A 24400-nucleotide genomic window follows, 5' to 3' on the forward strand; every position below is an offset into this window, starting at 1 on the left:
TATATAACTGATACAATCAGTTGTTATGATACTACCTGGTTCTTCACTGGTGTTCCTGACAATTTACCTAACGTTAGTACGCGAAATTATAGCTGAGTCTCGCGTTGCTTTCGGCGATATTGCGTTGACGTGTGCTCATGAAACTAGGTCCAAGCATCTAAACGATGAAAGTAGGTACACCCCCAAAGTATTACGTCAATACCTGACCTGCACGCCGAGTGCTGTCCAAGTTCTCCTCTGACCTGTCAATTAATGTAGTTAAACCCAAAATCCAAAACGTTAAATACCAAATTTGTGCGTTTTATCACTGCAGTGGGAGGTTAAAGGTCCCAACTGCCACCGGATATTACATACGGATAAGAGTCACATACAAAAATCAAGATACATCTCAGCGGCCACCCCTATGGCCAAATATCCATGCGCCATGTAAAATACCACTAGGTTAAATATCTATTTCTGGACCAATTCATCACCAAATTTGAATCTGAGACGTCGAATTTCTTCACCACATTGAGATCTGTCGATTCTACGTCTCAATTTGCTGAAATTTTGAGTAATGAATACGAAATAGAAGTCAGAAAATTTTGTGAAAAGTTGGTAGTTTATAGGTGACGAGCATCATACTGTACACTGTACACATATACAACATCTACACCCAACACGAGTACAATAACGTTACAGTAACCATCGTCCAATGTGTATAGCTCGTCGAATGTGTGTGCTTCGTTTGACAACATGTTGAAATCAACCGAGTACAAACAACGTGACCTCCAAGCGTGTCAATGCGGTGTCACAGACGCGCTCTGGAACTCGATCGCCAACCGCCGAAACTCTGCATTTTCGTCCTCTGCCACAAGCGCCATACTACCTTGCAGCAGCAGCGCGTACGCTGCCAACTTGTGGTCTTCGTCTTTGCACGCTGCAATTTGGGGGCCGAACGTCGTGCTGTCTTCAATCGTGAGGGACCTCGTCGCATCGCGCAGGCCAAACCAAGTCGTGCCTTGGCGGATCACCGAGTGCGTCGCGTCCACTGGTTCTACTTGCACCCTACAAAACACAAGTCCAATCATACTGCGAGAATATGGTTATCAACGGATTTTTGACTAATGTCTTGGAGTCTACAAACTGACCAGCAGCATATTTTATATAGTACACATTCACATCAAGCCCACACTGTGGCCAAGTTCATCAAGCACACAACGAAGTGCACATGTTTCAAGTGTCACAACGCCCACTTGAATGACGTTAGCACCATATATATACATATATATATATAGAGTATAAACGTTAACGTGAATCGAACTTGGCCCCAAGACTACGGAATGTGACAGAGGTACTTGAATAATGACGTTCGCACCAAATATATACTGTATGTGATATAGGTACATGAATAATGTTAGCACCATATGTATATATATATATATATATTATTCATTCGATTCGAAATTGGAATGGGGTGTGCTCAATCGAATGAGCAGAACCAAATCGGCAGACAATCGATCGACCAATCAAAACACAAAACATGAATCAACTAGCCAATCAAATCCACTCTTCAAATAATTCAACATCGAATTAGTGTGTGATTTCGTGTGATACGGGACGATCTTTACATGCAAAAGTCAGTACAAAGAATCGATCGATAGATTTGGCAAAGAATCAGCACAAAACTCCATATATTGGGTAAAAGGACAATATATATAGCCGTTAACGTGAACCAAACTAGCTTCAACAATGTGTGACAGAGGTACAAAGCATACCATTGGGTCCAATTGCGGCGAAGGCCAGAGGTAGGGTACTTGTCGTCTTCGGAAATGATGAGCACGACGATGGTGTACCGGTCGTCTTCTTGGAACTCGCGCATGAGGGTGTTCTCAAAGTACTCATTGTGTCCGACCGCGGCCCTGTATCGCAGATACGTCATGTCTGGGGTGGTCGGGTCCAGTTCCTACAGACCAAATATTATAATTGTTATACTTGTTATAATATACCAACCTCGATCGATCCGGGGTACTGCAACACCATTTTGCGCATGCACTGCACGGCAATGTGAAATGCCACGGGCTCCACGCGCTGCGACGCGTGTGAGATGACGTGCGTGTCGTCGATGGGTTCGGCGCGTACAGATAAGTACGGGTCGTGGGTCGATGGAAAGTGACAGTGGTCAACTTCGCGCTGGAGGTTGTAGAACAAGTGCTTGGTGATCCAGTCAAAGCCCAAGTGCCGCGCCGACTCAGATTTCGGCAGCGACGTGTAGCGCAGGCTGAAATGCTGCTTCTCCACGAGCGGGTACTAGACAGACGAATGGTCAAGCACGTTGGACATCTCGGGGGAGTTTGAGGTGGGCGATACATACCGGCACGGTTGGCGCGTGTGACATCACTGCAACCCACCGACTCACGTCGGCGGCTAGGTTCTCGAGCTGGAAGAGATCCCCGCGAAGCATGCGGTTCGAATCGAAGGACTCTGCCGTCTCACGACCCAACGCGATCGCAATTTCTTTCCAAGGCAACATGCTTTGCTTGAAATACTTGAGCTGGCTGGCCTTGGCGACGAGGTCGGTCACAAGGTTCTGTAGCTTCCTGAGTTCGTCGACCTTCTTCTTTTGTTTCTTGCGGTCGTACAGTCGCCTTCGGGCCTTCTTATCTACGTCGTCATGTGCTTCAGCAAGGCAGCGGATGTTGCAGCGACGCTGTCGTCGGCCTACCTAGGTCATCGAGCGTGCCTTGCATCTTCGCGACTGACACAAAATAGGCAGCACAGGCTAATTATGGACTTGGCTCATCCGGATAACGCCATGTGCTATATCCGTATATCCGGCATTATAGCACCAGTCATCATCATGGAACATCGCTCGCTGTAGACGATCTGGTACAGTACATTACTAGTATGCATGCGGTCCAAGTGAAAGTTCAGGGTGGAGAGATGACAAGGAAAGAGTTGGGAATGCTAGGGCTGCCAGCTACAGTACAGATCACGGGGCAGTGGCAGATGCTGCTTGCCTTTTGAACGCACCCTGGTTGGTACATACAGTTGCCATCAATAGGTGCTGCTACTTTCTCACATGACATGTAACGACACCTGTATGCACCCGGTACGTACGTACTGTACCAGTCGGTGCATCCACACAGAATAATTCCCTCATTAACAGAACAGTTCCAGTGTTGTTTTGACCCGAAATATGTACTAATTTCAAAAATGAGGGAATTATCCCATCCGGATACACCTTGTCGCTAGTAGCCCTGTTTTGACCCGAATTATGTACTACAGTGATCCCTCAACGTTTGCTCCCTGGTATAAATTTATACTCCGTTAAATTTTATTCGATATTAATTTACTAGGGGCCTTATGACATGCATGCATCGTTTGAAAATTCAAAATTGAGGAGCCAAACACCTCACATTGACAACTACACACACAAAGACATTTGAGAGCATGCAAAACAAGCACAAGCAAAGCAAGCGGTTGACAATTCACGACAAGAACTCGATTAGAGAGTACTTTAAGGCAAATATGCCGATCTTCAATTCACGGATGGCAAGTGAGGGAAAGCATGTCCTCCTCATCCTAGACAACGCGTCATCGCATGACCCTCTGGATGTCATCCTTACCAACGGGGGTTCTACCTCGGAACTTGGGCCATTCACTTCAGCTTTTGCTTACTTGCCCAGCAGATAGTCACCCTTCAAAGTTAATGTTTGTGGTTTCTTTGTACAATAGGCTGACTTGGAAAATTTATATTTGGAAAAGCGATCAAACGTTGAGGGATCACTGTATTTCAATGAGGAAATTATTACATCTGGATACACCTTTCCTGAGTACATCCGATGCGAAATCTCCAGGGTGAGGTGGTCTGAGCATACAAAGCTCCATATAAACCTCATTGAAACAGTATTTCGGGTCAAAACAACAGTGAAACTGTCTGAATGAGGGAATTGTACCCCAAGTCACTCTCCACCATCGACGTATGTAACATAATTAAGGATAACCACCGTCGTCAGCTCCCTTGAGTGGATGATCACCTGCCGACGAAGGTGTTGCCAGGACGGAGCTCGCGTCATATTGATCCGTCCGGTTGGCCAGTCGCATGCGCATCAAGTGCAGGAGCATCTTCTGGTCTTCCAGCGATGTTTGCATGTGCTGCAGCATCTCCATCGCTTCGATGGTTGACGGTGCGTCGGATGGCGCGCCTTCTCCATCCATCCATCCGTCCATGGCTTCCGTGGTGGCCGCAGTGGGGCCCGCATCCCGTCGATAGCTCGACGAGTTGGTCGAGTTCGAGTACGACGAGACCTGCTTGGACCGTGGCGGAGGACCCGTCCCTCCGTACTGATGGTGCTGAAGCGGGTGTTCATGCTGCTGCACGTAGTCGCGGTGTGGGGGCGTCGTGTGCTCAACAATCTCAATCAAGTCGGTCCCCCGGCTGGCGCCGCCTGGAATAATTGTCAGTAATAATTTTGATAATTGGTTCGACTATACCCGATGACGACGACGATTTCGCGCGACGCGGCGGTGGCGCCGTGGACCGAGAGAGACGGGCGTCAATGGAGCAGGCTTTGCAAAAGCACAGCTTCACCACGGGGTTCACTGACTTGACATGCAACGCGCGATACACGACCACTCGACATGGCTTGCATGTTCCCTAACGTCCAAGCACCGTTGAGACGGGATGTCCACGACTGCCAAGGACGACACACACATGTGGACAGCAGACAGACTGACACTGATGGATGTAGCGTTGGCATTTCCACGTACATGTCCACATGCAGCACAATGCGAGACCGATCTGAACGCCCCAAACTTTGCCGCGCACGTAGTGCACTTGCCGTCTTTGCTACGTACGACAATGGAGGTGCATTGGATACGATATGGAGAGATCGCCAAAGTAGAGGTGGGAGAAGGAGGAGGCTTACATGGTGGGAACCACAGGCGTGATGCCTCCGTGGGAGTTGATGATCGAGTTATCCAGCAGCCGGCGCTTCTGCACGAGCTGGGGCAGGTGCGGGTCCAGGATGAGGTTACGCAGCAGCATCTTCTTGGCGAGGAATGTCGGCACCCCTTTGCCTAGGCTTCCGAGGACATAGCGGGTCACAAACTCGACGCGTCCTTCGCTGACTTCCGTGAACAAGTGCATGAGCGTAAACTCCATCCGCACCACTTCCGGCACGGGTGGGAACGTTGGAAACACCTTCGAGTCCTGAATGAACACCACGCGGCGCCGCCCATGGACGTCCACGGAGCTGGCCGAGTACTCGAGGTACGTGGTATCGCGAGGCTCAAACATGGTCGTGTTGGGCAGATAAGTCTTCTTGTACTTGGCTCCGAGCCACAGGAACGGGTCGTCGTGAGTCCGCGACATGGATTTGTTGAGCACCGCGCCTTCGAGGTAGTCGGTTGCGTAATGCAGTCCGAGGAACGTGCGGTGATCGTTCGACGTGCTGTTGTACAGCGCATACCCCAACGCGTCCATCGACAGCGCCATCGCGCCTGTGGACGTGAGTTCACCGAACGGGGTGCCTGCCACCTTGCGCTGGTACACGCGCGTGTCGCCTTCCGAGTGAAACAACGACAGCGCGGTCTCGCCAAGCCCAAAGGTGGACAACTCGCTGATGGCCTCCGCCGCCTTGATTTGCATGCGACGGAAGTCGGCGACATCCACGGTGATGCTACTCGTGTCCCGCTTCATCTATGTTGACAATGGTAATGCAATGAGAAAGTACGGCCATGTATATTATTAATACAATGCATACTATTAATAGTACTACTGGTCCTGTAATTAAGTACAGGTCGGTGGCCAGCAATCAATAAGATTGGTTGGAACGTACAGTGAGAGCTGCTAGAAGGATATAGCCGTCGGTTGACGCGCAGCTGGTGTGTCCAGGTATGATGCAAGATTGCCTACCTCGACGCGTTTCACAGGTTTGCCCACCTGCTCCAGCAAACTTCTCTGGTGAATACCATCGCGCACGACCCTCTGTCGTACTGTATCCAACTGTTGACACGTAGAAAGGGTGTAATGCTGACATCCGGACTGACAGGTTTTGAACATCTCACGTCAGTAAGGAAATACCGTATTGTTTTACAGCGTTAATGATAGTTGTACCAAGGGTTCACTTTGGACCTACCGGTACTTAATTCCCAGGTGTACCCTACCTTTAAAACGCCCAAACTATACCTTTAAAAGGGGGGATTTCTGAGATACCTTAGAACAGCCAATCAGGACGGCTGAACTCAGGATTTGTTGCACAAATAAGTACCGTGGTGGGATTTCGAATTATACAGCCGCGCATGTCGGCTGTTACAGGAAAGTTTGTTTTTGTATATTGTGCTTTCGAGTGAAATTTCATTGTATTGTGGTTTCTCGTTGGAATTTTAAATCGATTTGATTGGCTACTTCAGATGAGCTCAAAATTATGAACCAATCAAAACCTTCTCAATGAAATTCAACCAAACAGATCGATTGTGGATCGGTTTGGTCGGCGCGATTGATTCGATTGCACCCCCTCCCCCAAATTTGTACTCCGGAGTATCAAATCGACAATATGTGTCGGGAGTCTTATCTGGGGAATTCCCCCACTATGTAAAGGTATAGTTTGGGTGATTTAAAGGAAGGTACTTTAGTGGGGGAATTCCTTAGATAAGACTCCCCACACATATGCTGTGGGGGAATTATTCGTTCACTTTGCAATTATGAGTCCAAGGTGTAGCCATATGATTTTCCGCATTGAGCCGTATATATGGGGGTTTGTATGGAAGCCTGAAGATTCTTACGAATAGTATTGGAATGGATGGGTACTTTTTACACATGATGAAACGCGAATACCATTCGTACAATTCCGCCGTAGCAGATATTTATCTATAGCTTGCCTTCAAAACACCCAAACTACAGTACAGTAGACCTTTACTGTCGGTGGGCACGGATACAGACCTACTTCAAAGTATAATGCTTTTCCGGGGGTTAAGCGCATCACAGTGGTTAGCTATGGCGAACCACTGAGACAGACGCTTTACCCCTAGCTGACATGCCTTGTCGTGGTGCTCGCATATGAAATCTCATCACTATACTTATTTGTGATCAAATCGTCAATTCACGCGTCGTGATTGGCTGTTGGAAGTCAGAACAGGTATTCTGGTAATAGTTTGGGCGTTTTGAATGAAAGGTGCATACAGTAGTATATATATCCGAAACTACCGTACCTGCTGTGGGGGAATATTAGTCGCTATGATTATTCTGTTACTAGCACTGACCAAAGGGATGTGCGTTCGATCTGGACTTCTACACGCCACCAATCAATGGACCCTGTCATGAGGTAACGTCGTCAAGTCTGTATCAAGTGAGTCGTCGATTTTCGTGAATGTACACGTCTGTTTCGAATCAGCTTTGGACAAAAAATAGTAACTAATACGACCAAATATCGACCCTACCCAACCTGCGACCGCGACTCGAGGCGCTGTTGCATTTGAGACACGAGCGCCTTTTGCTGTTCGATCGACACTTGCAGCTGTGTGAACGCTGCCGACGGATCGCGCGACGACAGCGGGGTCGAGACCGAGTTGAGGCTCGTGGCAGCGGACGACGACGTCGACGACGCTCCTCCTTCCTTGGCGAACATGCCAGGCTTGACAATGGCATTGCACGTGCTCACATACGTTTCGAACAGCTCATCTTGGGTGGTCGTACTCGTGAGGTTGCTGCCTTCCACGTCGACGTTGTTGCCCTTGGTTGAGAAGTCACCACTACTGCTGCGCGAGCCTGTCGCCGCCGACGGCACGCGGCCGGTCTGGGCTTCCACAAAGCATCGCTTGCAAAAGTCGTCCTTGGCGCAAGCGGGGGGGGAGTTGGTCTTGATGGCACGGGGTACCGGCACGACACACTTTGCACACATGACCTATACACATAAAAGCTCCTATGAACAAGGAGAAATAGACCACGGCGGTGTCAACACCTACCTCGCCGCAATACGCGCAATTGTACAGCGCCTTGAACGTAAACGCACTCATTTTCGAATTGCACGCAATGCATGTTTTCCTGAATATATGACGTTCAGTATACCACCTCGGAGATAGCACATCCGGATGTCACGTACGCGCTGAATTTACGCGGCCTCCTCGCAGGGTTGAGCTTGACCTTGTCGAGAAATCGCTTGTACTGTAGCGCCGTGGGAAGGGTCTCAATGAGGGCGGCATACCGGACGAGTTGACGATTGCACATCCAGGCAGGAATGATGCCGTTGGGGTTCATGAAGTTGCGGCTCACGCATTCCACGGACCCATCGTCGAGCTCTGTGAACAGAAACAGCGCGCGGAACTGAAGGCGCACGACGTTTGGAGTTGGCGGCACGTTTTGAAGGAACTCGGAGTCCCGGACGATGAAAAAAACTCGGTTGCCAGCGGCGTCGTGGGCCGTGCCAGAGTACTACTCAACGTTCGTTAGAAGGGGCCAGGAATGAATGCATGCTGCTGTACCTCAAAGAAAACGGTGTCGCGCACTTCGGCCAGACCGCTGCTAGGAATAGACAACCGCTTGTACTTGACACCAAAGTAAAGGAACGGATCGTCGGCCGTTTTCTTGTGCACGTTGGACAACACCGCCGCGTCGTGGAAGTTGTGCTCGTAGTAGATGGCCTGGTCGGATTTGAACTGTTCGGTCGTGTCCGAGTACACCAGGTAGCTCAAGTCCTCCAGCGACAGGTCAGTTGTGCGCCCGATGGTCAAGCACTCTTTTAAGGACGGATGTGCCGCACGGCGAGAGTACACGCGAGAATTTGGTTTGCTGGTCACGAGCTTGTACCCGTCGTGGAGGGCATCGACGTCCCGCGTTGCGACAGTGCTCCGCGCAAGGAAATCCTTCACGACAAGACCCATGGATGCCTTGATGGCCATACAGTCCCCTAGTCCGAGCTCATATCCTTGGAGCCCAAGCATGATGATGGTTCGAGGCCAATGTGTATTATTGATGTGCTTGAAAAGGCAATTCTTTTCTTCAGACCAGATTGTGGGGACTTGGAGCCGGGTCTATGGGTGTGGGTGGATGTTTGAAACACGCACCTTCCGGATATGTGGCGAATTATACACTGGTAATAATCTTTATCCGGTTGATTTTGAAACTAGGTGCGTGTATTTGCCATATGTACACGCATGGATACCGATAAGTGGTGCGTGTTTCGTTGTGACAGTAAGGGTGGGATCACAACTTCGAGTTCAAGTCGAAGAACCAGCCCAAATCTCTGAGAAAGATGACCAGGAGGACTGGTGTCAGGACCGCTGAGCTAGCAATGACGTTTGCTAGCCAGCAATGACGTTTACCAGTCATGGAGACTGTGTAGTACTAACTAGGGGCCTACACTTGCTCTCAGTGTTGACCACGTTGCCACTCGCTTGTCCGTGACTGTTGAACCGATTTGTATGTGGACAGTTGCGAGTATCAGTGGACCTGATATTATACATGTATAATATCACGAGAAAATGAAATGCTGCATGTTTGGGTGAAAACCGGGACTATGGATCCAGCTCGCGCAATGTGAACGCAATGAATGACAGGAAGGAGTTTACCACCACGACTTGTACAGTACTCACAATACAAGCCCATACTAGCTGTAGTACTAGTACTGTATTACAAGCCTTAAGCTACTACGTAGTACAGTACTTCGAAGTATGTAGTATACTACCGGTAGTACACAATTAGTTGTTACTACCGGTACTACGAAGTACTACAGTACATACAGTTCTTACTACAGTACGTAGTACTCCGGAGTACTAGTATAACGTTACTATTAATAGTATACTCCGGAGTACTAGTATGACAGTAACAGTTACTGTATACTCCTATTAATAGTACACAAATGAGTACTACCCGGTACTACTGTAAGCACTTACAGTACAGTTAGTACATATAACCAATGCTACAGTCTAAACGTACTGTACTAGGTGTAGTAGGTAGTCCAACACACAAGTCGTTTTACATTACTGTATTGTACAGTACTAGTATGACTGACTAGCACTCGAAAATCTCGGAATTAACAAACACTGCCACCTGTGAAAACTGGTAAAGTTACCAGGTAGTACTATTCTTACTAATACAGTCCTAGTACTAGTGTACTACTAGTACGTAGTACTACGTATTATAATAGTTAGTTAGTACTTACATTAAGGAACCAATTAAAAATATTATTAATAGTACTAACGCGATGCACTAGTATAGGAGTACCTGGTACTACTTCGAAGTACGTACAGTAGTAGTACTCTGGAGTAAAGAAATACTACATCGAACCTGTCGTTGCAATCGTCAGTCCGAGCCATGATAGTCGTTTTTGGGGAAGCATTGCATAACGATTTGTATCGGGACATGTAATCCCTCCCACTCAGCGCGGTGGTGAATGCACATACAAACTACAAGATATATGCTAAAGTGGTTCCATTTTTTTATTCACAAATCAAAGTGTACTTGAGGTTTGTATGATGTATGACGTAGCTAATTTTAATCAATCCGTAGTTTAGTTCTGCAGTAATTGTTGCCTATAACGTTACCCAGTATCCAAATAGTCGGCGAAAAAATGTCACCAGTTTGGTGAGAATGAGAATCCAGATGCAACATTGCTTGTGTGAGTGTTATCATGCTGCTGCGAATGCACGTACAGTTTGTACTACAGTAGATGAGGGATTTCAGGGGCCAGCAACTCGTCGCAACGAACGTAGGGTGTTAAGTTAACCTCGCAGAGGTGGGATCATCGACAGCGTGGCCTGCTTTGTTGATGGAGTCTTGTAGCCGCGACGGGAGGTGGGCATGGACAGCAGCGATCGATTCGATTGGTACGTCGTCTCTGAATCTTTGGGAAAGTGGCGCGACGACAGCATAAACGTGGCGCCCCCTACGTCGGGCCTGCCATGACGTCCATCGCTTTGTTGAAAGGAACACGTACCGCCAATGCTGGACGACGACGTCATCGAAGACGACGTGGGGCCGCGCACGTGGAGGTAGCAAGTTTTGCAATACTCTTCTTTAACCACGCTCAAATGCGTCTGGAAGAGCTGTTCTTTGGGCCGGGGAATGAAAATCGCACAGTTGCCACAGATCACCTTTACACCACGATAACGTCACCGACTTTGCTGTCCACAAGAGGAGGACGACATGTACCTCGCCACACGACCGGCAATAATACCGTGTCATGAGGGCCCAAAACGACCGGTCGCACGATCCACACGCTTTTCTAAGTTTGGATGATGCACACGAGCGTGCCACGTCATAGGACGCAACAATAGATACGACGTACTGGCTGTGGGGGAAAAAGGTGGTGCAGTGCTTGGACAGCTCCAGCATGCGCTTGAAGTGAATGAGCTCGGCGTACCGCTCCACGAGCGTGTTCATGCGAAGCTGGGTCGGTTTGAATAGAAAGGCAGGGACCGATCTACAGCACCCATTTTGCCCACGGAAAATAAGAAGATCGAAATTTGGTCAAAACATGAAAACAAAAATTGACTTTTTTTTCAAAAAGAACGGACTGACCTTCACTGTCAAGGAAAAATACGAACGAAATTGGTCAAAAATTGGAACCAAATTCGACCTTTTGTTTTTCGAAGTATCCGATCCAAGAGGACCTCCTTACCCGAATGGATTCAGGTACGAAAAATGGACATGCTCGATTGTGCCGTTGGGGCATTCGGTGTGCAGACTGAGCGACTTGACGCGGCCGCGGATGGCATCAGGCACAAGCGGCACCGAGTTGAGGGTCATCGATTCCCGCATTACGTACAGTACGGTGTTACCTTCCATATTGATCGTTGTTCCTGAGATCTATCCCATGAGAGATCAGAAAGGTTGCAGCAACGAGGGGGGGTGCTGAACCTCGACGTAGCAGAGGTCGCGGGGGTCGACAAAACGGTACGACGACAGCGCCATCTTGGTGTACTTGAGGCCGTACCATTGAAACGGATCCTCGTCGGTGGGGGATAACACTGTGCTGAGGACACATCCGTCGAGGAATGCGTCATCATGAAACAACGTTTGCTGTATCCGATGTTCTTCGGTCGATGGTGCCAAGAGGAGGTACACGAGGTTTTCAAATGTGAGGTGGTTCTGGCTGTAACTCACAGACATGGTCTCTTCCCCGCCAGACGCTGACTTGCGCGTGTACACGCGAACGCCATGGTGTTGCTCGTAGAGGCGATACCCCTCCTGTCGTGTCGCGTGGACGAGGCGTATGGCCGGTGTTGTGAGGATGGAAGTCTGCACTTGCTTCATGAGAGCCTTGTAGATACCTTCCTCGTCCTCGGATGACAAGATCACCCGATGGTGCTGCATCGTTGTGTTGCGGGTCGGACTTGCAAGTTGGCCCTCACAGATTCAACAAATGCCCCAAGGGTTTGTTTGAATTTTTGGCGTCACGTGCGTCAGATGGTCTGAATTAACACGTTTTTCAATAAAAACCGTTTTTAGGAGAAAGGACACCATTACACGAGATCAGGCTCACTAGGATTTGTTTGGTTTATTGGTGCGGCAGCTAAGCCACGGGACACGAGGGGCAGCAAGGATCATAAAATCCCTGGGCAGCCTTAGCAGCTTGCACCGATTGCAACCGATTGGAGTTCAGAAAGGTAGGATCGTCTCAGGAAATACTACAGTACAGTACTTCTACGTACTCGAGTAGTACTAGTAGTAACTCTAGTACTCCATACTATTATACAGTACAGGAACTTACAGTGTTAGTATGACATACGGTATCACAAACAAATGGCTGTTTGAGCATGCGTTTTTTATTTAAGCGTAACTCGTTGCGTGCGTTTTATTCAAAACGGTGTCGCCAATGTTTTGTCACCGCCTGCGTTACAGTTGTAGGCTGAAACGCGTTGACTAGCGACGTTGTAATGGCATTTCCAGCGTCGTCCGGCTGTAACTTCGGCAGGTCATCCACTTGGCCCGTGAACTAACCTCGGTCCTCTTGACGCGATGGAGGTTTGCTGGTACAGAAGTGGCACCCTTGGCCTACCCGTGTGACGACGCCAAAAGTCAATAGAATTGCACACAGCTACAAATTACCTGGACGCAGGTGCCTATTCTCAACCAGTGGGTTGATAGATTATTTCTTATATTTTCTTGTGCATGAAATGATAACGTTAAAGTTAGCTTATTTTTCCCGTGGCACAAATAAATACTAGTAGTATTAATATATTAATACTACTACTAATAATAGCACTATTTATATATTGGGTAATCATGCTCGGTCAATCATCGAAAGCTCGGCTGAGGCTTTCTAGTAGTTCTGTGCTAACACTTAATATTGACCATCACTCATGACGTTTTCTGATTGGCTCCAATTTCTAAAAGTTCCGGATAGTGCCAAAATAGCAACCGTACGTACATTTACAGGATCGCGGCTGGGTGCGAGCACTTACAAAGTGAACAAGCTCGTGGGTGCAGTTGTCACCTGTCATGGTAGAAACAGAGAGGTCGTTGGCGCCAACCCAAATACACTATACTGGACTGTAGAGACTGACGCAGAACAAACACTGCGCCCAGCTCATCATTCCATATCCCCAATACAAGTACAGTACAAGTACTCTAAAACTGAAGAAAACTCTACAGTCAACTTTACGCATTGTTCGCGAGCCAAATACCTGTATATATATAGATAGATATGTAAATACCTGGTATGTAACATACAAATCTTCAAATGACAAATTTTAATGAAATCGTTCTAGAAATCGATAGTTTGCAGTTAGCGCAAGACGAACCGACTACATGTATACGTACTAGTACTGGTAAGTTATAATAGAAGCCAATCGTGGAAATTGACAAAATGCATACTATTAATAGTACTTCGTAGTACAGTAATAGGCAAAAGTTGGTCACACGAAGGCCTATTAATAGAAAGGTCCCAAATTGAACCAAATAAATGGCCAGCAAACACTTTATAACGTTATGTAATTTTTGAGCAGTATGCAATTGACGGTATTAAATTGTACTTCACTGTCAAGTCGATTTCTCCAATAAATTACCTGCTCCAAACTAAGGTGAAAAGGACAATATATTAATAGTATTATCACTTCAATAAGAAGACAGCGCCCAAAGCGTAAGCGGTATACAATTGGTCGTCGTAGACCGAACGAGATGACTGTACTGACTGTTACTCTAGCTGCTTATGAATAAGTTGTACATTAACGTTGTAATGTCTGTAAATTCTGCAAAATCGAATACTGTTTGAGAGGTTTTGGTATAATATAGCAGAGGTTCTTTTTAGTGCTAACTGTAAACCACAACTATTATCGTGACCATCATTCTCTCTTACAACAATGTATTAGACAGATTTCGGAAGCACTGCCGTAGACTTCCCACGCACGGAAATTTTAATGCACGGGAAATATATGGCAGACCCAACTCATGATTTCGTCAAAACTTCTTTGCATTTACCACATCCGCATGAGGAACGATATCCGTATGCTTGCATGTGTGGTGGCGAATCCACACCGCACATAGTTCCCTGTTGTTGCATTGCATAAGCTTACTCATGTGGACCCATTACCACAACTGGCATCACGAAGGGGTCTTGGCACACACCTCATGGGTCCACAACTTTACTATCACTATGATCCCAGTTTTTGCGTGCCACGTTGAGCAAGGGAGTGGCTTTATGACACCTTACGAAACCGCTTGGTGATTTTAGTTCATGATTAGAGGGGCGCAACTGAGTACTCGACCATGTCCCTTATGTGCACATGCGGATGAGAATTGTGAGTTTTCTGTACGCTTCATGCGCCTATAGGCGAAACACCGAGGCCCCATATTCAAATCGTCGTGGCAGGACAACGAACCAAGGCAATAACGCCGACTGCTGGAGAAGGTTCAGGATAACTGGCTGAATGAATAAGACAAGATAAGATGCACGTAATCGCTCCACCTGAACTCTCGGAATGGCCTAACTTAGCGTGGAAAAGGCTGGACACCAGGCCACGTCGGGCATGGAAGGGTGAAGAAGTGTGCATTATGCGCGACTGGTTGAAATCCACGATTTAAGACCAATGATGTAGCCCTAGAGGAGGGGTGACCTTTGCCGTACAAATGGCCGTTTCTACGGCATCCCACATAAATTTTGACAGTTCCCGTAAACTCGATAAATTTTAACGAGGTAAATTGACGGCAAATGCATGGGAACGTGTTCCGAAATCTGTCTATTGACACTATTTAGGAGTGTTGGTAATTGTTTCGCAACATGCCAACTAATGCGTAATAGTAGTCGTGTGAAACTACCGGATAAATGTGGCATTATCCGGTACAATCATACTACTACTCTCTAGGTCAAACATCGCTGAAGTACCATTGGTTGAAATGTTGGATTGAAACAATTTCATTGGCTCTTCGATTGGACTAGAAACTCCAAATTCTAAGGGCCCGTCGGATACCACTTTTATTGAGAAATATTGCGATAATTTTGCAAAATATTCAAGAATCTCAGCGACTTCAATTTGGCGTGTCTGGATGCCATTTCTTGACCAAGTTATATTCCATAATTTTATTAGAAATATCGTGAAAACCACAAGAAATAATATTCTACTCATGAGTAGAATATTTTTACGATATTAACAGTGCGCGTTGAATTCTATGGCATCCAGACACACCATCCAAAATCATTCTTGGATCTTGAAACCCAAGAATTTCCTGAAATGTCGAAAAATGTTTTTTATTCAATATTCCAATATCCCATAATATTGGTGGGTGGCATCCAGACGGGCCCTAAGACGAATTCATAACTCTATTACTTCGAAGCACTATTATTAATAATAATAGTACTAATACGTATTATTAATAGTTACTATTGATAGTATTAATATGCATTACAGTCATCTCGTTTAGTCTACGACGACCAACATTCTTCTACTATTCTTACAAATGTACGTCCCTCTAGACAAACTCGACGACGGTGTGGAACTCGCCGTTTTCACCCATCGCGTCGACGGTGCCTGGGACAAGGTGCGGCTCGTACGCGTCGCCTTCGCGGATGGTCGGTGGCATGCGGTTTGTGTCCACGGCCGAGTACCGGACGGTCACTTTGTACTTGTCGCAGGCCGCCGCGAGCTTGGGCAACAGGTCCGTGCGCATGTCTCGCCCCCACAGCGGACTGCGCATGTCGTAGGTCGGGAACGCCGCCACGCGCCACTCATGCACGTCGGCCAGGTGCAAGTCGCCCACCACCAGGCCCACGACGCGTTGAACATGGGGCATGCGCATGCCGGGGATTTCAGACAAGGCGTCGTGCACCAGCGCGGCGTAGTTGCCTCCTGTGGGTACCTGCATAGCGATATTAGATAGACCCGTGTTGGACACATGGCGATTTGATGCGCAAAACACCACCTTACCGCGACGAGAAACAAGGGCAAGTTGATCGCGGCGGCCTGGGCCACGATCGTGCGGACGTCGATGTTTTGGACGGGCACAACCCCTTCGTCAGGGTTGAACGTCGTGAGCAGTACAATGTCCTCGGCGGATCTGTCCAGCGTGTCTATTGTGTCTAGCAGCGCCAGCAGCGAGTCCTTGCCGCCGCTCCAGAACACGACGACCACGTCGCGCGGGACAGCGCCTTTGACTGGCTTGGGGTTGCGGTAGCCGAGCCGGCCGGTGGCGCTGGGCTTTGGCGGCCGCAGGAACACGGACGACGTCATGGTGTTCTTGGACTTGATCAAGTGCAGCTGCTCCAGCGGCACGTTTGCATGGCCGTATGGGCAGTGGCGGCACCGGTTGCCGCAACACGCCTGCCGATCCAGCAGGTACGCCGATGTAAACACCCCGTAGCCCGTGGCGGGGTCGTTGTACCGCGCCTGGTTGGCGGCGCAGGCGGCGGCGTGCGCGGCGACGATGGCGGCTTCGATCTCCGACAAGATGGGCGGCGCGGCCGCGTCCGAGTCGAATGCGTCGACTGGGAAACCCTGTATGGAGTTGAAGTGATGAGGGTTGGCCACAACCACTCCCAGCCATTCCATCGCGTCTAAGAGCCTATTCGTCGGCCGGTTGAACATTTGGTTGCCGTCCACGACAAACACATGACCTACCAGAACGAGAATAATATTAAAAATATTCGTGAAAATTATCAAGTCGACTTCGAAACAAGACAATCGAAAATCGACCAATCAAAACCCAGATCACGAGCCAAGTAGCCAATCAAACCCACTCTTCGACCAATTCATGAATGTGTGACTTTAATCAGTGTGACACGATCGTCTGTACAAAGAATCAATCGATAGATTTGGCAAATCTGCACAAAAGTCAACCAAATTTGGGGTAAAAGGACAATCTACATCACAACCAACACAGTCAACCAAAAACGAGGAAAAAGAATGAGACGGGTACCAGCTTGCACGGCGGGGGACGACCGCCACCACGGCGGAAACGGCTTCGATCGAAGTTCCTTGACGGTGGTGTGGCGATCCAGCCCGCACAGCGCGACGACGATGAGGTCGGGCGGTTCCAGCACGGACGGGTCGGCGATGCGGCCGGTGGTCACGGGGGCTTGGCCGCCCACCAACGCCACCATTTCGTCTGCCCAGCCTTTGGCCAGGAACAACGGCTCCATCCACTCGACAATGTACACGATAGGTCGACGGATCGTTTGGGTGGTTACGGTTAGGGCAGTTTGACGCGCCCGGTTGGCCGCAACCACGGCCTCGGCGGCGTCCTCCAAGTGAAGCGCTTTGCCTAGAAGCCTCACTGAGTCCTCGAGGGCGTTGGCGAGCGTGCGGCTGTTGACGAGAAGGATTTCCGTGTTGGGGTTGGATGCCATCGCGCACGACACGGTCGGGCGATCTATCGAGCACACATTGCACACGTCCTGGACCTGTATGTAGGATACATGCATGTGAGGACGATGGAACGAGAATAGATACGCGGCACGTACGAGGATGAGGTCGGGCGCGAGATTTGTGAGGGTGGCAGCGTCGATCTCGTACAGCGAGTCGTCCGATTGAAGCAGATTCACCACTTGATTGTGCGTGTCTTCACAAGATGTAAACGTTGTGCGTGGCTTCGTTATGGTGGGGATGGATGCGTACGAAGTGGGGAAGTCGCATTCATGCGAACGTCCAACCAACTCCGGCAACGACGTGTGGCCCAGGCGAGCTGCCGCGGAGACGAGGGCGGCGAAGTGCTCCGTCGCCGAGGGCAGCAAGGACACGACGCGACGAGGAGCTGGTTTGTTGGTGGACGGTTCCATGGGTCGGATTTGGGGTTTCAGCCACGAATGAATCGAACGACGGCGAAGGGCTCGTCGCAGTAGCATTCAAGGTTGATGATCACCAGATGGGATTATCCTCACTTTGATTGGCTCGTTCGAAATCGACTTGTTGCAAAGGTTATACGGTAAATCAATTTTTAGCTTAATATGAATATGTCTTGTATATTATACACATGGAGGTATTCAGCGCAAACTTGTTCTTTCGGATATATTGTGGTACAAGTCTCTTCCGAGAAGTACATTTCGGGTATATCCGTTTTCTTATTGGATAAAATACTGATCCGACATTGCAAATCCCCAAATAAGGAAAAGCGAGCCATGGCAACTGCCAACGGCAGCGGCGGCTACGCTAGTGTGAAGCGTCCAGAACTACAGGCACTGAGCTTGGCGGAACGCATAAGCTTCTTCTACTGCTCGTCCGTGCAAGACTTTATGGGGGTAGCAATCAACCCTTCCGAGTTTCTCGTCGCCCCAGACGATGTGCCGTACTACCTTCAACTTCTCGAAAGCCCCGATCGCGAGCAATGGCTCAAGGCCGAAGCCGTCCTTATTCCGTTTGCACAGGGAAGGGCCGTTCCCGATGCAAACCAGCATCGCCTTCTGGTCGACTTTGACAAGGCATGTGTCCACAACAAACACCTCGTGGACGCTGGCGCGTTGCCTACCTACACGCAGCACCTCCTCCGCGCAATGACGTCTCTGAAAGGGCTCAACTTTCAGTATATGGAACTTGAGATGGTGGAGCGTCTGCTGGGCCAGCTCAACCGCGCGATTACCATGCTGTACTTGGTTGTGACGTTGAGCCCTCACGCGTCTCGACCAGCCATGCAGCGATCGTTGGTCGACATCGGTCTCTTTCCCCCGCACCAGCTTCTCGTGGACATTTTCGACTGTTTGCAAGTCCATCATGCGATTCCTGGGTTTCCCATCAAGCGACTCATGTTGCTCGTGTACGTGTGGATCACGACCATTCTCGGAGACTTGAACGAACTGGACCGCCTCAAGGCAGCCCGCCGTCAACATCACCACCTGGGTACGAACAGTGACGTTATGACATGCCATATCATTTTTTCTTGCCGACACTCACATATATATCAGTTTTTTCCATGATCTGTCATGATGACGTGGCTCGAGTTTGGTGTTTTGTTTTGCGCATAGACCATGACGTTCTCGTTCCATTATACGATATATATATATATATATCAGGGCCGTGTATATATATGTATATCTGTTAAACGTCCATCGGACTTGGTGGCATTGCATGTAGCGGTAGACGACAGCTCAAAATGGACATGCAAGAGCCTCAAGAAACCGGCGACAGTGCCCCTGGGCGACCCTGCCACGGACCCATTGTACCCAACACGAGTGAAAACCCAAGCCGCGCGGGATGCCATCCATGCCAAGTACCTCCATCGCCCCCACGCAGACCTTTCGCCAGTCCCCCCCGCGTCAGTGGATGCACTCAGCAGTGATGACGTGGCGCCACTAAGTGATGACCAAGCGTGGGGGGCCAGGGTCGAATTGCTGTACAAACTGGTGCTCGTGCCCAAATGGAAGGAGTACACGGGGCTGCTGGGTGCAATCATCACGACCATGGCCGCTGGGAACGCCATGGACAAGCGCGGATACTTTTCGAAGCGGAAATTTTCCGTCGACGATACGGCCACCGGCGTCGGGTCGTCCAGCTCGGGCAGTTCGAACCCCGACGAGCAGTTGTATTGGAACTGGATGAACCGCGAAAAGGCTATTGTACGCCTACATGTTATACACTATTTAGGGGGCGGCACATTCGATATAGGGAAACCCTTGTTTAGGTGCTGGATGTGACGTCGCTGGTGATCCTGCACCTGCTCAAACACGTCCGGTCGTCACACTATTTCAAGGGCGAACTGCTCGCGCAAGGGCTCGTGGAAGGCGCGTTGCTCCCCGCTGCTACCGTACTGACTTGATTTGGTATCGAATTGCTGACTGACTGATGCGGAGGTAGAAATTTCTCAACAGAGACACAGCCACGTACGTCCAAGTTCGCGCCGAAGATGCATCTCACCAGCGCGTGGAGATGCACCCCCCCATGCAAAAGGCCGTCGCAGTGCTGGCGGACGACCCCTCGATGGAGTACGCCCTCGCGCCCCTGCGCACCGTCACGAGTCTCCTGCGGATCGTTCAACGACTGACCAAGCGCAAACCGTCGCTGATCCGAGCCATGTTGTGCCGCACCCAATCGTTGGTATGTCCAAACACCTTTTGCATACTATGGGTGCAGGTTGGTCGGTCGGTGTCCTGCACCTATACAAGCCCCTAGCCGTTTGTTTAGTGGAGAGGGATGTCTAGGTGTGGCTCAAACGCGTACTCAACCTCCGTGACCCCACGAGTCGACTGTACGCGTTGAAACTGGTGAAATCCCAGGGCCGGTACTTGGGCCATCAGGTACTTATATATAGATATAATATAGATACTTATATATATATCTTCATATATAGATACTTATATATATATATATCTTCCAAAACCAGACGATATCATGTTACGAATATATATATATATATATATATATATATATATATTGTGGATTCGGTACAAAACAATTTCTAGACCCCGTCGAATTGAATATCTCGCCGAATCGAATCAAGAATCGACGCTATTGGCTAATCCAACTTGGAATGAATTTGATTGGCTCTTTCAGGATATTCAACCAATCAGAACTCCAGCTTGATTCAATATTGATTGCCAAAATCATGCGAATTTTCGAAGTTTATATCGAATTCACAATATACTCCTATATGATAGCTCATGATCGTCGTCGTCGTGTGTATGGTTTGTAGTGGATGCGCAAGTTTACTTGTGTGCATTTGCTCACGGAAGTGTACTTGCACGTCCGTCCGGAACTCGAAGACGACTGGCTCAAGAACGACGAAGACGAGGCGAGTCCGCTGGCGAAAGCGTCCGAGGCGCTGCTCCAAGGCGAAGTCCATGCGTTCCATCACAAGAATTACTGGTCCAAGCCCCAGCCACCCGCGGCGCCATCGTCCGGAGGTGTGAGCATTGCCGTCCAGGGTCTGCTGGATTTGCAGCATGATACCCTCGACGTGGACGGCGGCAGTGCGCGCAAACTTGTGGCCGACCTCAAGTTGGACGCGGCGTTGTGTGGCCAGTATGAAAAGTGGCTCGATGCGCGGGGAATCACTAGTAGTAGTACAACGACTAGCACGTTTGCGGACGACGTCGTCGCGCCTTGGCCGATTGCATTTCATTAACACTCTCGACTAACTACTAACTAACGTTACCTACGAATCCAATCTACCTTGGGTGCGCTTCCTACACTTCTCGGTCACCTTTGAGGTGGTGCAACAGCATCATGGTCGAGTACTTGGCGCGCCGAAACGTGTCAAACTGGTAATGATGCTCTTCGCATTGTTTGAGCAGTTCCGACCGGTGGTTCACGAGCGGACACGAAATCTCGTCCACGTCGTCGACTTCCAGCATTCCGTTGCCATGAGGCGGCGGCGGCAACTTGCTGCTCCACGGCTCTGCTGACACGAGCACGTGCCGTCCCCCTTGTTGGAATGCCCTTCCATTCGCGTCGTTCAACGCTGCCAACTGGTTGTGGCACATGTCACACCACACGAGGGGATTGTTGTTGTCGTCGTTGTCGCTCTTCCAGTAGGCAGCGTTGACGACGAGCACTCGGCATTGCACACATGCAGGTTGCAGCAAAATCACAAACAACGAGTCCTTGGCCGAGGCCACGGACGCCGCCACTTCGACGCGGATCGCTGCGTCCGATTTCACCAGCGGGGCCACTTGGTCCACCGCCACAACATGGGGTTCAGTCTTTTTGCGGCGAACTTTGCGCGGCCGCATGCCGGCAATGCGGTCGGCTTCGGCCACCCAATAGTCCCCTTCAAAGTATGGTGGCAGCACCGCAAACGATTCTGCCGACGACGATTGAAAATGGGTCGACCACAGCGTGTCGTGCCCAAACGCAACGTGACTTCGTTTCGCCGACGCAATGATCGCTTTGTACCAGAGCAAGAGCCGGTCCTTGTTGGGGTTGCGTTGGTACGTGGGATGGCACCAGTAAATAAAGTCGCCGCCGCGGGTGGTCGGACATGCCCAAATGTGCGCGTGGGTGAACCCCCGCAGCTTGCAAAATGCCAGGTACGCGATCACAAGCTGCTGGTACACTGACGACCGGGCATGACGCGGACGAAAGTACCCGAGCGAGTCGAGGTACGCAATGTACGTTCGCTTCACGTTGGACGAGACGCCGCAATTGTCGCCGTATTCTTGCACGTACATGGAGAACAAGCACACGTCGATGCCGTGGATCTTCTGGAACACCAAGATCGTCTTGGACGTGTACGTGACGTGGGACGGGTACGTGGAATGGTCGGCCGCGACAATATGCTCTTGAACGCGGGGATTGATCGGCACAGTCTTGCGGATCGACGCGGCGAGCTTCACGCTGATCGAGGTCGCGGCATGGGGCTCGCCCAATGCAATCATGTGGTCGCGGATCCACGTCTCCATGAATGTGCCCAAATGGGAAGTGGCGCTCGAGGACGTGTCCGTGCCCTTGGGGTAACAATGCGGCTTGCGCTGCTTCTTCACAACTGGGCTGTGTGTGCTCATCTCGTCGTGCTTGCTTCGCTTCGCGACCACAACGTCCAACTCGTTTGAACTGACCGCGCAGGGAGACAACGGTGGTAGCGACATCGGCGACTCGGGGGCTTTGGCGACTTCCATCTTGCTCAAACGACATATCGGGCATGTATACGGCGTGTCGTCGTCGTCAGCTTCTACGGACGACGCATTGAACAACGCGCAGATCTGATGCACCCAGCCCGTGCAAGAATCGCACTGGACCCATGGCTCAGTGAGTTCGTCCTGGAACTTAGCTTTGACCAAATCGCGTTTGCCAATCTTGCGGCCAGCAACCACGACTTCTTTGAGCTTGGGAACGCACTTCGCACACCAATTCAACTGCCGGTCCACAGTGGTAAAATATGCGGCATGGCGCCGCAGGCGTTGACCACACTTGCCAACACACATGACCAGCGGAGGGTCAAAGTTGATGCATTTCTCGTTGCACAGGGCACATACATGTGATTGGCAATGGGGGCATGAATGCGCGTTCCGTTTGTCCAGTCGATCGGCTTGTTTCCGCAGAAACGCTACGTACTCGCGCTCAAACTCCTTGAGCAAAATCGCCGCCGCGTCGTGGACCACGTGACCCGGGGGGTTGAACAGCATAGCATTCTGAAACACGAGGCGGATGTCGTTGGCGGCGTCGTCAGGGTTCGCGTACTCCAATGAACCCAATCGTTGCTTGATCGTACCCAAATCCATGGGCGTTTTGATCACGTCGTAGTACGTCGGACACGCCAGTCGCACGACATCGACGGGGGTGTTGAAAAAGGATTGATTGATGCGGTGGATCATCAACCGAGTAACTACACCTAGCATGGGCACGGCCATTTGTTCGCGTCGCAGGTCTTGCAGATGTTGTCGCAGTTGCGCCGCCGACGCTGTGTCCAACGGTGAAAACGTGGGACACGTAGTCGTAGCAGCTGTGATATCCACGGGAGGGACCACGGACAACTTGCCCATTTCCCACTCGCACTCGACCTCGATGGGACTATCATCTGCTTCATAACATGACGATCGTGGTCTCTTCATTGGACTCATGTGATGTGATTGCTGGTGGTCTCTACGGGAAGGTCGGGATGTGGTGCTTGACGACCTCCACTACAAAAACCCCATTTGATAAACAACCTTTTCGCATTACGTTAGCACGTTGCTGCTGCTGCCCTACGGTTGCGCGCTATCCGTGCCGCCCTCTCTCCCATGACCTCTTCCTACTTGATGCAAGAGGGGGCGTACCTCTGGTGGTGGTAGGGAAGTGCGCGCCAAAGATTCAAATTTCGCGCGTCGTGCACACCTCACAACGGCGAGGTAAAATCCAAAATGACCGCAAAACTCCTGATGCTGCTCCTTTTAAACTTGGAATTTCTATTGCATACAAAATGCAGTCCAAATCGGGGGGAAAATCGAATGATCCATCGACATCTCGACCAATCACAACACTCCACCACGGCTGTTCTTTCTGGAAACCTATCGCGGGTAGGGCAAAAAGATACAAAATTCAAATCAAAGCGATAGGGGAGGGATTTTGGCGTCAAAAGGCG

General features: G+C 49.8%; 7 protein-coding genes across 14 annotated transcripts; 1 reads left to right on the forward strand and 6 right to left on the reverse strand.

Moving 5' to 3' along the window:
• Positions 1 to 602: 602 nt before the first annotated feature.
• On the reverse strand, positions 603 to 2738 carry H257_09684. 2 transcript variants are annotated; one of them, XM_009835982.1, is made up of 6 exons: positions 2705 to 2738; positions 2354 to 2643; positions 2122 to 2289; positions 1993 to 2070; positions 1758 to 1945; positions 603 to 1047 (listed from the first exon to the last, which is right to left on the reverse strand). In XM_009835982.1, exons 1-6 carry the CDS (start codon positions 2727 to 2729, stop codon positions 780 to 782), a joined length of 1017 nt encoding a protein of 338 aa, XP_009834284.1. In that variant the 5' UTR covers positions 2730 to 2738; the 3' UTR covers positions 603 to 779. The 2 variants fall into 2 exon arrangements, with proteins under 2 accessions (XP_009834284.1, XP_009834283.1); XM_009835981.1 differs by having other exon boundaries at positions 1993 to 2289.
• A 1150-nt stretch (positions 2739 to 3888) lies between these two features.
• Positions 3889 to 5700, reverse strand: H257_09685 (hypothetical protein). Its single transcript, XM_009835983.1, has 4 exons — positions 4911 to 5700; positions 4753 to 4831; positions 4477 to 4639; positions 3889 to 4430 (listed from the first exon to the last, which is right to left on the reverse strand). The coding sequence occupies exons 1-4, from the start codon at positions 5681 to 5683 to the stop codon at positions 3976 to 3978; spliced, it is 1470 nt and encodes a 489-aa protein (XP_009834285.1). The 5' UTR covers positions 5684 to 5700; the 3' UTR covers positions 3889 to 3975.
• Positions 5701 to 7200: 1500 nt separating this feature from the next.
• On the reverse strand, positions 7201 to 8978 carry H257_09686 (hypothetical protein). Its single transcript, XM_009835984.1, has 4 exons — positions 8464 to 8978; positions 8085 to 8413; positions 7948 to 8026; positions 7201 to 7886 (listed from the first exon to the last, which is right to left on the reverse strand). The coding sequence occupies exons 1-4, from the start codon at positions 8920 to 8922 to the stop codon at positions 7419 to 7421; spliced, it is 1335 nt and encodes a 444-aa protein (XP_009834286.1). The 5' UTR covers positions 8923 to 8978; the 3' UTR covers positions 7201 to 7418.
• A 1597-nt stretch (positions 8979 to 10575) lies between these two features.
• On the reverse strand, positions 10576 to 12434 carry H257_09687 (hypothetical protein). Of its 6 annotated transcripts, XM_009835987.1 has the most exons (6): positions 11840 to 12434; positions 11601 to 11788; positions 11268 to 11402; positions 11132 to 11204; positions 10917 to 11073; positions 10576 to 10865 (listed from the first exon to the last, which is right to left on the reverse strand). In XM_009835987.1, the coding sequence occupies exons 1-6, from the start codon at positions 12293 to 12295 to the stop codon at positions 10702 to 10704; spliced, it is 1173 nt and encodes a 390-aa protein (XP_009834289.1). In that variant the 5' UTR covers positions 12296 to 12434; the 3' UTR covers positions 10576 to 10701. The 6 variants fall into 6 exon arrangements, with proteins under 6 accessions (XP_009834289.1, XP_009834292.1, XP_009834291.1 ...); XM_009835990.1 differs by having other exon boundaries at positions 11132 to 11402; XM_009835986.1 differs by having other exon boundaries at positions 10578 to 11073.
• Positions 12435 to 15791: 3357 nt separating this feature from the next.
• Positions 15792 to 18268, reverse strand: H257_09688. Of its 2 annotated transcripts, XM_009835991.1 has the most exons (4): positions 17877 to 18268; positions 17333 to 17816; positions 16345 to 17030; positions 15792 to 16276 (listed from the first exon to the last, which is right to left on the reverse strand). In XM_009835991.1, the coding sequence occupies exons 1-4, from the start codon at positions 18255 to 18257 to the stop codon at positions 15890 to 15892; spliced, it is 1938 nt and encodes a 645-aa protein (XP_009834293.1). In that variant the 5' UTR covers positions 18258 to 18268; the 3' UTR covers positions 15792 to 15889. The 2 variants fall into 2 exon arrangements, with proteins under 2 accessions (XP_009834293.1, XP_009834294.1); XM_009835992.1 differs by having other exon boundaries at positions 15792 to 17030.
• A 255-nt stretch (positions 18269 to 18523) lies between these two features.
• On the forward strand, positions 18524 to 21508 carry H257_09689 (hypothetical protein). The gene is made up of 6 exons (XM_009835993.1): positions 18524 to 19245; positions 19480 to 19961; positions 20027 to 20149; positions 20200 to 20439; positions 20544 to 20639; positions 21035 to 21508. The coding sequence occupies exons 1-6, from the start codon at positions 18531 to 18533 to the stop codon at positions 21464 to 21466; spliced, it is 2088 nt and encodes a 695-aa protein (XP_009834295.1). The 5' UTR covers positions 18524 to 18530; the 3' UTR covers positions 21467 to 21508.
• Positions 21415 to 24167, reverse strand: H257_09690 (hypothetical protein). Its single transcript, XM_009835994.1, has 2 exons — positions 24096 to 24167; positions 21415 to 23960 (listed from the first exon to the last, which is right to left on the reverse strand). Exon 2 carries the CDS (start codon positions 23898 to 23900, stop codon positions 21528 to 21530), a length of 2373 nt encoding a protein of 790 aa, XP_009834296.1. The 5' UTR covers positions 23901 to 23960; positions 24096 to 24167; the 3' UTR covers positions 21415 to 21527.
• Between the last annotated feature and the right edge of the window lie 233 nt (positions 24168 to 24400).

This window comes from Aphanomyces astaci (assembly GCF_000520075.1).
Source record: "Aphanomyces astaci strain APO3 unplaced genomic scaffold supercont1.24, whole genome shotgun sequence".
Taxonomy (NCBI): domain Eukaryota; phylum Oomycota; class Saprolegniomycetes; order Saprolegniales; family Verrucalvaceae; genus Aphanomyces; species Aphanomyces astaci.

What these genes read in the sequence shown, in the direction of transcription:
- H257_09684 (XM_009835981.1), bottom strand. Translation starts at nt 2,729, where the DNA reads ATGCAAGGCACGCTCGATGACCTAG. An exon ending in AGGCACGCTCGATGACCTAG is followed by an intron (nt 2,644 to 2,704) that starts GTAGGCCGACGA and finishes ATGACGACGTAG; the next exon opens with ATAAGAAGGCCCGAAGGCGA. An exon ending in AGTACCCCGGATCGATCGAG is followed by an intron (nt 1,946 to 1,992) that starts GTTGGTATATTA and finishes TTTGGTCTGTAG; the next exon opens with GAACTGGACCCGACCACCCC.
- H257_09685 (XM_009835983.1), bottom strand. Translation starts at nt 5,683, where the DNA reads ATGAAGCGGGACACGAGTAGCATCACCGTGGATGTCGCCGACTTCCGT. An exon ending in ACGCCTGTGGTTCCCACCAT is followed by an intron (nt 4,832 to 4,910) that starts GTAAGCCTCCTC and finishes TGTCGTACGTAG; the next exon opens with CAAAGACGGCAAGTGCACTA. An exon ending in ATTGTGCTGCATGTGGACAT is followed by an intron (nt 4,640 to 4,752) that starts GTACGTGGAAAT and finishes CTTGGACGTTAG; the next exon opens with GGAACATGCAAGCCATGTCG.
- H257_09686 (XM_009835984.1), bottom strand. Translation starts at nt 8,922, where the DNA reads ATGCTTGGGCTCCAAGGATATGAGCTCGGACTAGGGGACTGTATGGCC. An exon ending in AGGCCGCGTAAATTCAGCGC is followed by an intron (nt 8,027 to 8,084) that starts GTACGTGACATC and finishes TCATATATTCAG; the next exon opens with GAAAACATGCATTGCGTGCA. An exon ending in ATTGCGCGTATTGCGGCGAG is followed by an intron (nt 7,887 to 7,947) that starts GTAGGTGTTGAC and finishes TTATGTGTATAG; the next exon opens with GTCATGTGTGCAAAGTGTGT.
- H257_09687 (XM_009835985.1), bottom strand. Translation starts at nt 12,295, where the DNA reads ATGCAGCACCATCGGGTGATCTTGTCATCCGAGGACGAGGAAGGTATC. An exon ending in GCGACCTCTGCTACGTCGAG is followed by an intron (nt 11,789 to 11,839) that starts GTTCAGCACCCC and finishes CTCATGGGATAG; the next exon opens with ATCTCAGGAACAACGATCAA. An exon ending in TCGTACCTGAATCCATTCGG is followed by an intron (nt 11,403 to 11,600) that starts GTAAGGAGGTCC and finishes TGGGTGCTGTAG; the next exon opens with ATCGGTCCCTGCCTTTCTAT.
- H257_09688 (XM_009835991.1), bottom strand. Translation starts at nt 18,257, where the DNA reads ATGCTACTGCGACGAGCCCTTCGCCGTCGTTCGATTCATTCGTGGCTG. An exon ending in TCGCGCCCGACCTCATCCTC is followed by an intron (nt 17,817 to 17,876) that starts GTACGTGCCGCG and finishes TCCTACATACAG; the next exon opens with GTCCAGGACGTGTGCAATGT. An exon ending in GTCCCCCGCCGTGCAAGCTG is followed by an intron (nt 17,031 to 17,332) that starts GTACCCGTCTCA and finishes TCGTTCTGGTAG; the next exon opens with GTCATGTGTTTGTCGTGGAC.
- H257_09689 (XM_009835993.1), top strand. Translation starts at nt 18,531, where the DNA reads ATGGCAACTGCCAACGGCAGCGGCGGCTACGCTAGTGTGAAGCGTCCA. An exon ending in TGAACCGCGAAAAGGCTATT is followed by an intron (nt 19,962 to 20,026) that starts GTACGCCTACAT and finishes ACCCTTGTTTAG; the next exon opens with GTGCTGGATGTGACGTCGCT. An exon ending in GCCGGTACTTGGGCCATCAG is followed by an intron (nt 20,640 to 21,034) that starts GTACTTATATAT and finishes TATGGTTTGTAG; the next exon opens with TGGATGCGCAAGTTTACTTG.
- H257_09690 (XM_009835994.1), bottom strand. Translation starts at nt 23,900, where the DNA reads ATGAGTCCAATGAAGAGACCACGATCGTCATGTTATGAAGCAGATGAT.